Genomic DNA, 14,304 nt, shown 5'->3' on the forward strand with positions numbered 1-14,304 from the left:
ATGCACCCTCCTCAATTATTTTTGCCATGAACAACACTTTCCACTTGAATGAACTTGCTTATGATTATGGATGACCATGACTTTTCTATTATGACTTGTATAATTAGGCCTCTTCTTAACCTTGTTATGAACAGTGTGGATGCTGTGGTGTATAAATTTGCCTCTTCTTACGTTATTTCCAGGTTACAAGTTGTTTCTGGTTTCTGATGAAAAGAGCCTTGATATAATGAAAGCACCCTGAATAACTGAGGGGTGGCAGGGTGTATCTGCCTGCTCACGACCAGGCTTCATCAGTCGGTATAAGGGTGTGCTCATGGTTTGTCCTTTGGGAGTCTGTCAGTTGCAATTGGTCTAAGTGCAGTGAGCCATGACTCATTACAGTCATCCTTTGCAGGTGTAGTCCTCAGGTTTTCTGCTGTAGCTGTAGACTGAACTTGAGGTTTTGGAGTTTATGATTAAGAAATAGGAATCAATATAAGAATTCAATGTTATTCCAAATGTCTTTCTTGTTAGCTGAGCAACCCTTTCGCCAAGCAGGGGCCAGAGAACCACACTCATTTGTGATGTATGAGGTCAAATCTGATGCATGCACAGATTTTGCCTATGACTCAGACAACTATGTTTAGCTGAAAGTAAGTTTTTAATAATTGTCTGAACTTTTACATCCAAAGCAATGCTATTTTATAAAATATTATGCACTGTTACAGACACATCCCCTAATTTTACTTAGCTAAGGTTATATTTTGCCCTGTTATTCAGTTTGTTTTTCTATCTGTCTGTTAGCAGGTTATCTTTAAAACATATGAATAGATATCATTTGGTGGGCAGATTGGTCTTAGGCTCAGGAAGAAGTGATGAGATTTTGGTTGTGATCCAAATTTGAGATTTCCACCATTAGACATGTTTTAGACATTAACAATGAAATGAAGAGATAGAGACTTGATTCCGTATCCTAACTATATTTCTGGGCTGAAGAAAACAATTTAACTTTTCCAAATTTAATTTTAAATTATGCATTTGAATGTTGAAAGAAACTGATTTCTGCTTAATGGCAACAGATGGTGCTTTGCAGAAGGAAAATTTTGCTTCTCCCAGTTGACATGCTCACATTAGGCTGCAATCTTAACTCAAAGATGATCCATGATGTGTCAGACATAATATGGACTTCATAACTATTTGGACAGCAAGACACTGTTCAGTATCTTCCTTTCATACAATTCTTGCTTTGGTATGAATCGACACAATAGCTGTGTTAGGGCATGGATTGCTTAAATTTGAAAGCCTTTTCAGTGTATTTCAACAGAGTAAGACTACATTAAATATTTAAAAATAATATTGCATGTTGTCAAGAACTCTTCATGTGCCATTTCTAGAAATCTGCAACCCATAAACATTATGAAACTTTTAATGTTTCACTTTTATCAGGTGATTCTCCTGGGATTCTTGCATCTGTATGAGGATTTGCTCATGATTATGCATCATAACTTTGTTACTGTCAGGCAATTTGGAACACATAGTTGGTTAAATACGCATAAATAAACAGGAGAGAATCATTTTACTGTAGAGCCTAAAGACAGGTATTTAGTTGCATACAGTGGTTTTGCATAGTTTTACTTACTCATTTCATGAGTGAATTAACTGGAAAATTTGTCATTATCAGTGTTAATGTCTTCCCTGTGTGTGTGTGTGTGTGTTTGTGTGTATTTGTGTGTGAATATTTGCATGTATTGTACAATTTAAAGGAGGCATCTTGTCTTTCTGTGGCCCCCAATGGTAAGCCTGCAACTATTGCACTGTCCCAGGTTCACTCTGCACATAATCGACAGGTGTGTGCTCCATCTTGCAACCACTATGCAAATAAGAGCCACTGTGCAGTTAATAACCACTCTGTAGATAATAGTTTGTGTTTCTCACATTCAGCATAATGCCTGGTATTATTTCAATACAGTGCTTTATTACACAATCTGTTGTAGTGTTTGGGAACAGAAGGTTGAAAAGTTGTCCATTCAGTTTTCTTAAACAGTCATAGCAGTTGTGTCTGAACTGTAGATCTTGCTCAGGGCTGTTTCATCCTATCTTAATTCTTTCCAGTGACCCATTTGCAATTGCTGGTCCTACTGTCCCTACTGTAGGTTCCAGAGCTGATTCCCACTGAGGAAGATCACAAGCGTGTGAAGAGGATCTTCACCATCAGTGGCAATGATGTAACTCGTTTTTCCCTCAGCTCTTTTGATTTTGTACCTGCTCTACCCAGGCTTACCCTGTGAGCTGCCTGCGTCAACCGCTTGCTCCCAACCAAGAAGGAAGTGTGTCCAAAAATGACTAGAGTCCACACGGGGGGGGGCTGGCTCATGCTGCCCAGCTGTTAACAGGCTTCCAATTACAGGGCTGCCCCATGTTGTTTGACACTTGAAATTTGAAGCAATACTGACTGTGCTGTGCTGTTCAGCTTTGAGCCCATGAGTCCAAGTCATAGAGTTACTGCCTTTGACTCAACATGAAGTCTTTGTCAACCCTTTAGCGATAGTAGAACTGGACTTGATATGTTTTCTTTTGAAAGTCACTTTAGGCTGTCTAGGGCGGTATGAGTTGGACTCATGTAGGCGTATCATGTGGGCCTGCTTGTTGATGTGTACGTTATGATGTTGTCATTAGGCATAATCAGTGTGGGTGGTTTGATAAAACTGATTTGCGACTTTTTGATCCGTAAACACTATCTTGAGTGGCATGCTAAGCGATTGGTTGATCGTTTTCTTCTTTTTTCCCTCAGAAACACTGGCATGAAATGATTGAGTGCGGTTGACTTGTACACCCTTTGACAGTATAACAGCTTCAGCTCACTGCCTCTTTGTTGTCTGCCTTTTATTCTTTCAGTAGCATACAGTACACTTCTTTGTTATTAGGTCCAGAGGAGCGCCGGCATTGATGTATTTTACCCTTTGGCTTTGTTTGACTGTTCAGCGTATCTGACTGTTTATTCTCTCAAAGTCTAGTCCACTGACACTTCTTCAAGGCGTCTCTCCTCATTTTCCCCCTTTGCCGTTGTCTCCTGCTGTGTCATGTCCTGTCTTGTGTCTCCCCTTTTGTTTCTCTGTGGTTCGTTGGATCTTGACGTGCTGCTGTCCTCTTTGCTGTTTGCATGGCTAGCCTGCCAGGGGCAAGAAATCCTCTCAGGTACAGCCTGCCTTCTGCCATGCCTTTCCCTTGGCTGGCCTCACTCCTTCGCCCTTGAGGGTGTGACTTTGAGTGATGGAGTGTAAGCTTGTTCTTCTCTACTGACCTCTCTGTGTGCTGCTTGGTCTGTGCCTGCTCGTTGTCTTTGTTCCCTCATCCTTCACGGCGGTTATCTCTGGGGTCATGCAGAGGGTCTGGAAACCTTCTGTAAGATGACATAACCCAGTGGTTCCCTGGCCATGTTGATTAACATGCACTTTTCAATCCCATGGACAGTTTACTGCAGAGCCTTTTGACAGCATAGATGTAGCCGCCATCTGCTTGCCTGTATCTGGATGTATCCCATTCATTACCAGTGAATATTACACTGTATTACAATTGACTGCGTATTACCCTGCATTTAAACCACACTGTGCACCAGTAATTCTATTAAGTGTGACTGCTAATATATGACTGTCAATAATTGAGTTCTATGCACCAGCGCCCATATACCTACATAATGTATTTCCATGCACCTTGTAATCCCTGCTGATTAACACCCTAGTACTATCATTCTGTTGTGCTGAAATACGCAAATGGCTTAGCATCAGTCACTTGCTCTACTGCTGTTTTCTTTCATTGCTTAATATTGTCCCTTTTTCACTCTCAACGCACTATGTCTTACTACTATTGCTGTGCACTGTTGTCATGTGCAGTGTTTAATTTGTGTCTAATTTTTACACTTGTTTGGAATGCACTGTGACCTTTCCTATTTTGTTTTCATGTCTTGTTTCATTGTGCACCAGTGAACGGTAATACAGTTGAGTTGAAGTGAAGTGAATGGGTTTGAGTGTTGAAGCACGTCACTAGTTATTGACTTCTCAGTTGACTCTTGCTCCTTCCCTTTTCCAGTCTAGGCCAGCTGCAGACCCTGTAGCCGTCCTGCAGGCAGCACACGCTGCAGCCACTCAATCTAAGGTCTGGCCATGGCTGTTCCTGACTGTAGTTTTGGTTGCATCTCCCCATGTTTCAAAGTGATATGTATTTGTGAGACAATATCCAGAGTTTTCTCTCTGTGTGTAACAAACCAGTAGCGCAGGTAGCAGGATGACCTCGTACTTAGTGAGGTCATCCTACAGTAGCAGTGCCTGGGTTTAATCCCCTCCTGTAGCCATACCTGTGGAGGTATCTTTGAGCAAAATACTTAACCCCTATCTGCTCCAGAGTCAGTGCACTAGCTGGGTGTCCCTGAATCCCAACCAGAGGGAGAAAAGGCAATTTCTTCCTTGGGTGATTAATAAAGCATATGTACAAAAACAAACAAACAAACAAATAAATAAATAACACTGAGAGCCAGAACAGGGATTGGCAATATATCAATCTTATATCAATATGAGACTAGGTATTGAGTGGGATTTTGGATATCGTAATATCGTGATATGACATAAGTTTTGTTTTTTCCTGGTTTTAAAGGCTGCACTACAGTGACAATTTTCTGAAGATTTTACACCAGTCTAGCTCTCCTACTATTTGCCTCTACCTGCTTGGTCATCATATCCATGTTACAAATAATTGTTAATCAAAAATCTCATGTGTAAATATCTTATGGAAGCACTACTTGCCATCCATACAGTCACTCATATTATTTCTTCACAACATTGATATTGAGTTTTCTGGTCATATCATGATATTTGATTTTGTCCATTTTGCCCTGCCCTAATTAAATGCACTGACCAAAATTTTTATGTCTTTTAACATAGTTATCCAGTGTATCTTTGTTATTCAGTGAGCTTGATTGCATTCCTCTGTGTTGTGACCCGTTGGTTTTGCTTGCTTAGAATGTCTTTTGTGACTTTTTTTTTTAATAGGCTATATGTATTTACTGGGTATTTTTACAATAACATACCTGTTGTGCACATGTCCGCACACCTAACACGCTCCACATGTCTTACTTTACCACACTTTTTACCGTTTCTTTTTGTTATGTATGTAAAGATTTACATGTATTTCCTCAACATCACTCCTAAACTGTGTCTTTTTCTGTCTGTGTGATGTGCTGGTTTTGTGCCAGTGTGGCATACTGGCATAACTTTCTCTACTGCTAGTGTGAGTTGGCTGTGATGACACATCCCTCTCTCTCCCTCCCTTCTGTGCAGCCCAGATATTGAGCAAATGGAATTCACTGATACAGAGGAGCATGCTCACTGACCTCTGGAGAGTGCTATAAACAGTAAAGATAGGCCCTCAAGTACTTTTTGTTTTGGCTGGTGGTTGAAGGACCTGAGTTGACATTAACAGCATGGCAGCACATTGGTTCACAAGCTGATACAGGAGTTCATGTTAGCAGGAACCCTATGCATATATTTGATTTAAGAGGAAATACTAGTCATTCTGCAGTCATCAGTTAACTATTTACCAATCATTAATTTCCAGTACATTACTGTTCTTAATGCAGAATGCTGTTTTCTCCTTGTTTTCAATGTGTTTAGACTTTTTCGTGTTATGAGTAAGTGAGTATTTCTCACCCTGTCTATTCACCAATTCTTACAGGTGAAGACTGAGGAGCAGATAACTGCAGAGAGGGCCTGGTACAATACCGAAAAAGTATGGCTCGTCCACAAGGATGGATTTTCCTTGGGTTTGTAATGACTTCTATTAATCTTAGTGGTATGATTCAAGGTATTTCAATTTAAAGAGTATTTTACAGCAAAGTGCAAACGTACTTTACTGTCTATGTTGGTTTGTCTGTGTCTAGATGACAGGTGAATGTAACTATAGAAAATAACCTAGATTTATTTTAAAGAATAGAAAATCTTTCTGATTCCATATCACAATAAGGCAAACAATAGACTACTTTGTCTTTCCAGAGTCTGTATGCAATTTGACCTACCAAGTTTTCAACACTGAACTCTTGTTTCATTATTATGGAACTTGCTCATTATTGAGGGTGACTCACCTGCCTCAGATTTTCAAGCATGTTTGACATGAGATGCAGGTTTTGCACTCAGGTTGAGATAATATGTCATAATAAATCACCTCTCCCCTGTTGAGGTAGCCACTCTCCTGAAGACGAAGGCAGGCAGTCTGCCAGAGGGGAAGGTGAAAATTCGACTAGAGAGTGATGGATCTCTATTGGATGTGGATGAGGACGATGTGGAGAAGGTAATTAATGTAACTCTGATCTTCATTCATTATCGATGACGAAGGGTGGCTGCTGGGTATGATCTCTTTTGACCTCAAACTACTCTAGGCAAACCCTCCGATGTTTGATCGAGTGGAGGACCTGGCCTCTCTGCAGTACTTGAATGAGTCAAGTGTGATGCACTCACTGCGCCAGCGGTATGGAGGTAACCTGGTCCACACGCATGCTGGGACCAACATGGTGGTCATTAACCCCATTAGTGCCCCCTCCATGTACTCTGAGAAGGTAGGCTGCAGCCTCTACATGTAATAGCACATCTCTTTTCAAATAGCTCATTATGTGGAATGGGAATAAACTTGCAAGGATGGAATATAAAATGGACAACCTCTTTGTCTTTTCCTTCTTTCTTTTGCCGTGTTCCTACCAGGTGATGCACATGTTTAAGGGCTGTAGGAGGGAAGACACTGCCCCACACATTTATAGCATTGCCCAGTGCGCCTACAGGAATCTCCTGACCACTCGTCAGGACCAGTCCATTGTCTTGCTGGGCAAGAGTGGAAGTGGCAAGACTACCAACTGCCAACACCTGGTCCAATACCTGGTCACTATTGCCGGAAGCACCAACAAAACCTTCTCAAGTAGGTTGAAATGGATCCAAACTTTAATTTATGAATTCAGAGCAGGTTGTTTTTAGGAAGTTGGTTGATTTACATAGCAAATGATTCTATTTATGGTTTCCTCCAAATGACTCACCTTTCTTTCCCCTAGCGGAGAAATGGCAGGCAGTCTACACTGTTTTGGAGGCATTTGGGAATGCCTCCACCTCTTTGAATGGGAATGCTAGCCGCTTCTCCCATGTTGTCTCCCTCGACTTTGACCCGGCAGGCCAGGTGACCTCAGCGTCAATCCAGGTACAGCCCAAAATCATCCCTGTGGTTCACCGATGCTGAATTTCCTGTCATCGGAATTTAATAGAGATTTATTATTATGCTAACTCCATTATACCTCAAAATTATACTTTGTCTATAAGAAATGGTATTGAAGATATTTTGGCAATATTCTATTCTGCCCTTTCAGACCATGCTTCTGGAGAAGACAAGAGTGACAAGAAGGCCAGAGGGAGAGTCCACTTTTAATGTCTTTTACTATCTGATGGCTGGAGTAGACAGTTCTCTGAGGTTAGGATGAATACTGTGCTAACATAGTAAAAACAGATTACAGTTCGTATGTGGTCTGTGTCTGCTGACACCACACTGGGGATTGAATTGCTTATTTTACTTTAATACATTGGGATGATGTATTGCTGTTTTTGGGGAATGCTTTGTCCTGGTCAGAATCTCTACCAGATTTCATCCCGAAGTCACAATGGTTTGGTTTTTGGCTGGCATGAGAAATTTGTAAACCCTCTTCCTTGCTGTAATTGTGACTGATCTGTGGTTTCTTCATCAGAACCGAGCTGCACCTCAACCACTTTGCTGAAAACAATGCATTTGGAATCATGCCTCAGGCAAAAGTGAGTACTACTTGCATTTTTTCAAATCATAGTTGCTTAGCAGTGAGAACAAAAGGCACCAATATCATCCAAGCATTTCTGCTAGGTTGTTTGCTATGATGTTGAGAGGTAATTGACTAGCATTATCTCAAAAATGAGAAATTGTAGAATGAATGAATTGTGAAACAAATATTACTTAGGAATGAATGTAGTAGGCCATGTGTACAGCTAAAAATCAGTGCACTATACATAAATACATGCTTGCTCACCTAAAATAACTCCAAAAATGCAGTACCTACTGCTCGGATTAATGATATCTGATTAAATAAAATTGTATGTATTAATTGATTTAGTAATTCCATAAATGCATCCGCAGTTTTCTAGAACTTTTTCTAACTAAAAGATCAGTCTTCTTAGGTTGGATAGTGCTAGTCACCTACTGTTGCTCAAAGTGTTTGCCAAAGAGTGGTACACAACACGAGGCACAGGGGCGGATCATGTACCAGGTACACGTGGATGATTTTTGTGTTTACGTATGTTCTCCTCACTTAAAGTGGCATTAGCTGATCTGTGACCCCTGTCTACCTCTGTCAGCAACCAAGGGATTGCAACAAAGTCGACAGGCCTCTGGCACAGATTATGGTGGCTTGTAACTGGCACAAATAATAAAGTCACCTTTTCATGGTAGTGGCAGTATAGGGTGGAAAGTGAGCTTTGAAAGCCAGTAGTATCAGCAGCTGGAAGAATAATTGTTGAGGTGTTTGTATGAATTAACAATTCTGTCAAACCCCTGGAGATCATTTTGTTTACTTATTGCACCTTTAGCTGGCAAGTTGATCAGTGGGTCAGTCTCCCAAAAACACATATTCCTTTAAGATACTGTATCTTGGGGGGAGATTTTTTTTTTATCCACATCCATTTATTAAGCACAAGCCAATTTTATTTGAATATGTGTATTATCTCCCAGTCTGAGGACAAGCAGCGGGCCTCCCAGCAGTTCTCCAAACTACAAGCAGCCATGAAGGTTCTGGGGATCGGCACTGAGGAGCAGAAAGCCTTCTGGCTCATACTCGGGGCGATCTACCATCTTGGGGCTGCAGGAGCTACCAAGGGTAAGACTGCTTGGCAAACCATTACTTATTCATGTGAGCAATATTCTATAATATAACATGTATATAGCAATAAAATACATATTACTTATTTATGTGAATAATAAAACATGTATATACTACTAATAAAAATACACTCAATAAACATAGTTTCATGTAGATGGATTTTTTGTTTTTTTTACATATAATATAACTGGTATTGTTTTTTTACCGATAAAAAGCCACATATAAATGGTTGCACTCAGTGCTTTATATGTTTAGTTTACATACTTTTACTGACAAAATGACTTATCAAAATCTAGAATATCATAGTAGGACAACAGAGTTCATCTAGCTAATGAGAGGTGCTATTGTCAGCCATTAATATCTCTGTTATTTCAACTTATATTTTAATATCATTTGATAAAATAGAGACTAGTGACCAAAACAAAAAAAAAACAAAAAAAAAAACAACAAAAAACAGATGCAGTCACAAAAACTCCCGTTGTACTGTGATGTATTATTTTCTCTATTTGCTCTAACACAGTCTGTCATGCAACTGCTAAACTGAGTTTGACTATGTATGTGTAAGTTATAGCAATAATTCTTGAGCAATATAACATTAATATTCAATCGCAGTGTCCACACTGTCAATGCAAAGGTAGAAATAACTAAAACGCTGGCTGAAATGCCATTCTCAGAGTCATAAGCTTGCCTGTAAACTCATCAGTGTCAAGCCAAGGTAGGTAACATCTTGTGTGTGATGCAAGACGGCTGTAATCCAGATATCTGAATTATGTATCCTCTACTTAAAAAAAAAAAAAAAAAAGTTTACTGTACAAGCTGTTGGTCGAGAGTAGATGAGTAGACGTTGCGCTGAAGAATAGCATCCGGGATATTTTTTTGGTTATTCAGGTACATTTTGTGGTTTGGAATTTACAGCACATATATCCATCAGACAAATTATATGTTTAATTGGATTTCAATTAGATCTGATCCTCTGGCATAATATATAAACCTTTGAAGAAGTTAATCAGGGTGGAAAGGCCTTTGTACTGTCTGCTATCATATTCATGATGACCTCTTCAGATAATCAAAAGCAGGTTTTGAAACACATGAGTTGCAATTGCAGGCAAAAGTACCTGAGGCTGATTGATAAGAGCAATTGTTTCAGCTCAAGGACAACAAGAGACCGACCAGATTTTAAGCTTAGGCTGTGAAAAAAACATCTTGCCTTGTCATATCAAGGCATCTGGGGACTCATGGAGGCAGCCGTCCTCTTAAATAGCAGGATCTGTTTCAATGTGTTTGAAGATATTTGTATGATGAAACCTAGAGCAAGATGTTTTTTTTGTTTTTTTTGCCCTCAAGTATTAGAAACAACTGTCTCTGCCTCTCACAGCATTTGGATCCTTTTATTCCAAAATAAGATCGCTCCCACTTGAAAACATTGACACTATCACAGAGTGATTGTTGAGTCCTGTGGGGTTACTATTAAAGTCGTGGTTTATCTTTAGCCCCTTGTTTACAAATAGCTCTGCCTTTAAGGGAGGAATAAGCTGGGCTTTTGAAATATTGACTGAAATTTCAGGGGCAAAACCTTTCCAAAATATAGTGTTTTGGAATGAAAGTCTTGAATTATTTATATCTAATGTTGACTTCTCAACACTGAACAGTCATACAGGAGATGAGGTGGGTTTTTTCAACCTCCTGGGTATTTTTATAGACTTCTGAATCTCTGTTTACTATATATTATTAGTACTTGACTCTTATCAGTCTGCTTTGGAAATTGAACATAAGCAAATTAAGGATATATAAAAAGTAAGGCTATATAATTAAGGATATATTTGATTTAAATAGAGCTTCATGATATGTCTTGTCATTATTGTTAGTCTGGAAACCATTAATAATGATGCAGCCCTTCTCCATTTCCAGTTTTTGACCTTGTTAACACATAATGCTACACATTATACAAAAAACTATAAAATACAGCATGAGTATTACCCCCAGCGGGTTACTCTGAATCGGTGGTTTTGGTTCACTCTAACAGGACATGGTAATTACCACTGTTCCCCTTCATTGGGCTGTCAGTCTTCTTGATAGCAGTAGAAAACACCATCTAGAAACTGTTTTAGAATTTTAAGCATTTTGTTTTTTAGTGTTTCATCTAATTAAGTGGCTGCCCTCATAGAGGACAGTTCCTATGAAGAAACAACACATAATAGAATGAAAGTTATGACCCACCATCATTACATTTTGCCCATATGGAATCATTCCATGATAATGCCCGAATCCTGGGTCTTAGCAATACAGAAACCTTCCAGTCGGACTTTATTAGTGTTGTGACTGCCACTTGCAGATGACATGCAGTTTTTTTTTTTTTTTATTGGCACTGCAGCTTCTTCATATAACACAAGAGGGCAGCAAAGATCTCTGTTCCAGCAGAGCCAGTAAAAGGGACCACAGCACATGAAATGAGCTTGTTTTATTTTCTCTTCGCACATCCTGTTAATGTCTTGTAAATGTAGATGTAAGGAAGGCTTACTCCGCGACGAGTGTGAAAACAGACTCAGCTATGTTTACCAGTACTATGGACTTTTTGAAGCAGCGCAGTTTTTCCCTCTTGATGTGCTTTGCTGGCATTTGCACTGTGGTGTCTATCAAAGCAAATATTTTAATGTCTTTTCGTCTGGTTGTCTTCACACCAATCTTGCTTATCATAATGAATAGTATGGGAGGAATTTTCAGAGCTGATGAAACAGACAGAGCCAACAATTTGCCTTTTGAAATCCCCCAGATTCTCTCTTAAAAGATAGCACTCCATGGTGGATTAAAACTGAAACTCAAACTCATATCTGCATGTTTTATTTATTTTTTTTTTATCTCTGTCATGAGATTAAAGTGAGACTTATGTTTCCCAACAGAGGTCTTTATCCAAATTAATTAATTGTGCTCCCTATGGATAGGGCATTGTATTTGATGTCAAGTTGATCAAGGACAGTTATCACTCAAAAATATAACTTCACAAAAGTTTTCTGATCTTTTCAAATATAAAATTTGCAGATACTTTAAAGAGAATATGTTTTTTTTTTCAGCTGCAGTTCTATGTATTGAAGCCACTAACATTGAGAACATGTCTTTAGTGTGTGTCCTATCCAGCTGTGTCACTGTCAGTTTGACCAGAGACATAATTCTACCGTGTTAGAGACAGGATTGTCACAAAGCGACCAGGCTATCCATGCGCCTGGGGTGGCTGGCAGAGGGACTAATGGAGGTTTTCATGCACGTGTCTCAGCTGGCAGGAAACAATTTGCACGTCATGAGTGGGCCCAGAAGGCAGCCTACCTGCTGGGCTGCACCCTGGAGGAGCTCTCCTCCTCCATCTTCAAGCACCAGGCCAAGGGCACCCTGCCCAGAGCCAGCAGCGTCCGCCAGGCTTCTGACGAAAATGGCACAGGAGACACAGGTACTCCACACACAGACCACATGCACAAACACACTCTTCTCTTCACTCCTCTCTTCACTCCTCACTGCCTCATGCTCTCCTTTCCCTCTGTCACTCTTACTCTGTTTGTTACTCCCCCACCCCCATACGTACATACACACACACACGGATGTATACACACACCTCTGCTCATCACCTGAGGGAAATTGCATGCTCTGAAGAAAGTTAAGCTTATCTAAGTGATGAATACTACAGCTTTACAATGGCTATTGACAGATAAGTACACACAATATATCAGGACAAGCAATTTTAGATCAGCTCTTCATTCATTGTCCTTGAACTCATAATTGCCTCACATTGATTTTCACACTTGTGCAGTTCCTCTGACTTTTATCAAGACTGCAGCACACTTTGAAGGACATGGGGATAAAGTCAGAAGTCTATCACAGTAGGGGTAGAGAGCGTTGACCTCTATTTCACCCTTCCTGTATCTGCGCTCAGACACTGACCCATGTGCACACACACAAACATACAGAGACATTCCCTCCGGGGATGTTAAACTCTAACTGTGTCATAGATAGAGAGAATGCATTAGGAAGGCTTAACAGGTGGCTATTGCCATAGGCAGAGATGTGGGTGTGTGCAGTTTGACCTAACCAATTCTGATGTACCTATGTGTGAAAGTCCCAAATTACACTGCTTTACAGGGAGAAAGTCAGAGCTACTTGGATACCTTATGCTTCAGGGCTAAATGTCACAACTGAGATATGCTTGCATTGTGCAGCCGATTCAAGTCAAATGTAGTGACCCTAGTTTAGCTTTTCCAGCTGAAAATTCAGAATTTCACTTAATCCTGTAATACCAGTGGTTCTTATCTGTTTTGATGATATGGATATTGTTGTTAATGAGCTGTTTTCTGTTTCTGTGTCTTACTGCTCCTCACACCAGGATCCAAGGCCTCTGCTATGGAGTGTTTAGAGGCTATAGCATCTGGGCTTTATTCTGAACTCTTCACCATCCTCATTTCCCTCATCAATCGGTTAGTCTGCCTGCTCTGTGCTCACCGGACTACAGCTGCCACATTTCTGCTGCTAGTAGACAATTATTAGTGTTTCTGATTTTGCATACTTGTATGTGAGTAGTTGTGTCCTCACAAGGATGGAAAGATGGTGAAAATTCTTCAAAGTAAGGATATTTTGTTGGTTTTGACTTCTTTAAAGGAACAGTTCCCCCAAAATACAAAAAAGACATTTTCACACTAAGCCCTAGTACAGTCTATTCATCCAGATAATTTCTGTGTGATTTGGTGAGGTTTCCAGTCTGTCAATATCTCCCCTGTCTCCCTTCACATGATGCCATCCAGCATCATGGTATTGGAGGCAAAGCAAGGTAAGGGAAGGCTTTATCTATATAGCACATTTCATATAACACGGCAATTCAATGTGCTTTACAGAGAAACAAAAATACAGAAAATAGATAAATGGGATAGGTATATTTTTATGGAGCTCAAACTGTAAAGACGTCACATTTTTAAAACCCTGTGAAGAACACCAACAAACTTTATCTATGAGTCCCAAATTCATACTCTTTGGCAGGAAACATTTGCCAACGAAACTCTTCGACCCTGAGAACTATTAATTTTGTTGGGCATCTGCCTCATTGTTCTTGGAAAGAGATGATGTCGAGTTTTTCACATGTAAAATGGCTTGAGCTCCACAAATAAATACCCACCCAGTTCCATTATGTTGGTAATGCCAAACGTACACCATATGATATCACCACTGATTCAGGTATCCCAGATGATGCCAGACAAATTTTCAAGATCAGAGCAAAAATGGCACGTCTTTGCTTGCGTAATGTGTGAAGGTCAGCCCGTCACATCCTGATCTCCTGAAGCAGTCTTTGTCCATCTGGGACATCCAGCTCATTTTCCAACATGTTAGAAATTTTTGTTTTTGTTCTTGTGGTGTGAGAGGGAAACAAT

The 14,304-nt window shown here is 40.0% G+C and overlaps 1 protein-coding gene across 3 annotated transcripts in view; it reads left to right on the forward strand.

The window, feature by feature from the left end:
* LOC115372106 (unconventional myosin-XVIIIa-like) overlaps positions 1-14,304 on the forward strand; it is an 86,979-nt gene that overhangs the window by 18,357 nt on the left and 54,318 nt on the right. For all 3 annotated transcript variants that reach the window (XM_030069839.1, XM_030069837.1, XM_030069838.1), the window contains exons 3-12: positions 5,704-5,791; positions 6,209-6,315; positions 6,404-6,580; positions 6,723-6,933; positions 7,064-7,206; positions 7,373-7,473; positions 7,745-7,808; positions 8,755-8,899; positions 12,171-12,341; positions 13,269-13,359. In XM_030069839.1, the coding sequence (XP_029925699.1) occupies positions 5,704-5,791; positions 6,209-6,315; positions 6,404-6,580; positions 6,723-6,933; positions 7,064-7,206; positions 7,373-7,473; positions 7,745-7,808; positions 8,755-8,899; positions 12,171-12,341; positions 13,269-13,359 (1,298 nt within the window). The remainder of the gene's footprint in view (positions 1-5,703; positions 5,792-6,208; positions 6,316-6,403; positions 6,581-6,722; positions 6,934-7,063; positions 7,207-7,372; positions 7,474-7,744; positions 7,809-8,754; positions 8,900-12,170; positions 12,342-13,268; positions 13,360-14,304) is intronic.

Source organism: Myripristis murdjan, chromosome 14, assembly GCF_902150065.1.
Source record: "Myripristis murdjan chromosome 14, fMyrMur1.1, whole genome shotgun sequence".
Taxonomy (NCBI): Eukaryota; Metazoa; Chordata; class Actinopteri; order Holocentriformes; family Holocentridae; genus Myripristis; species Myripristis murdjan.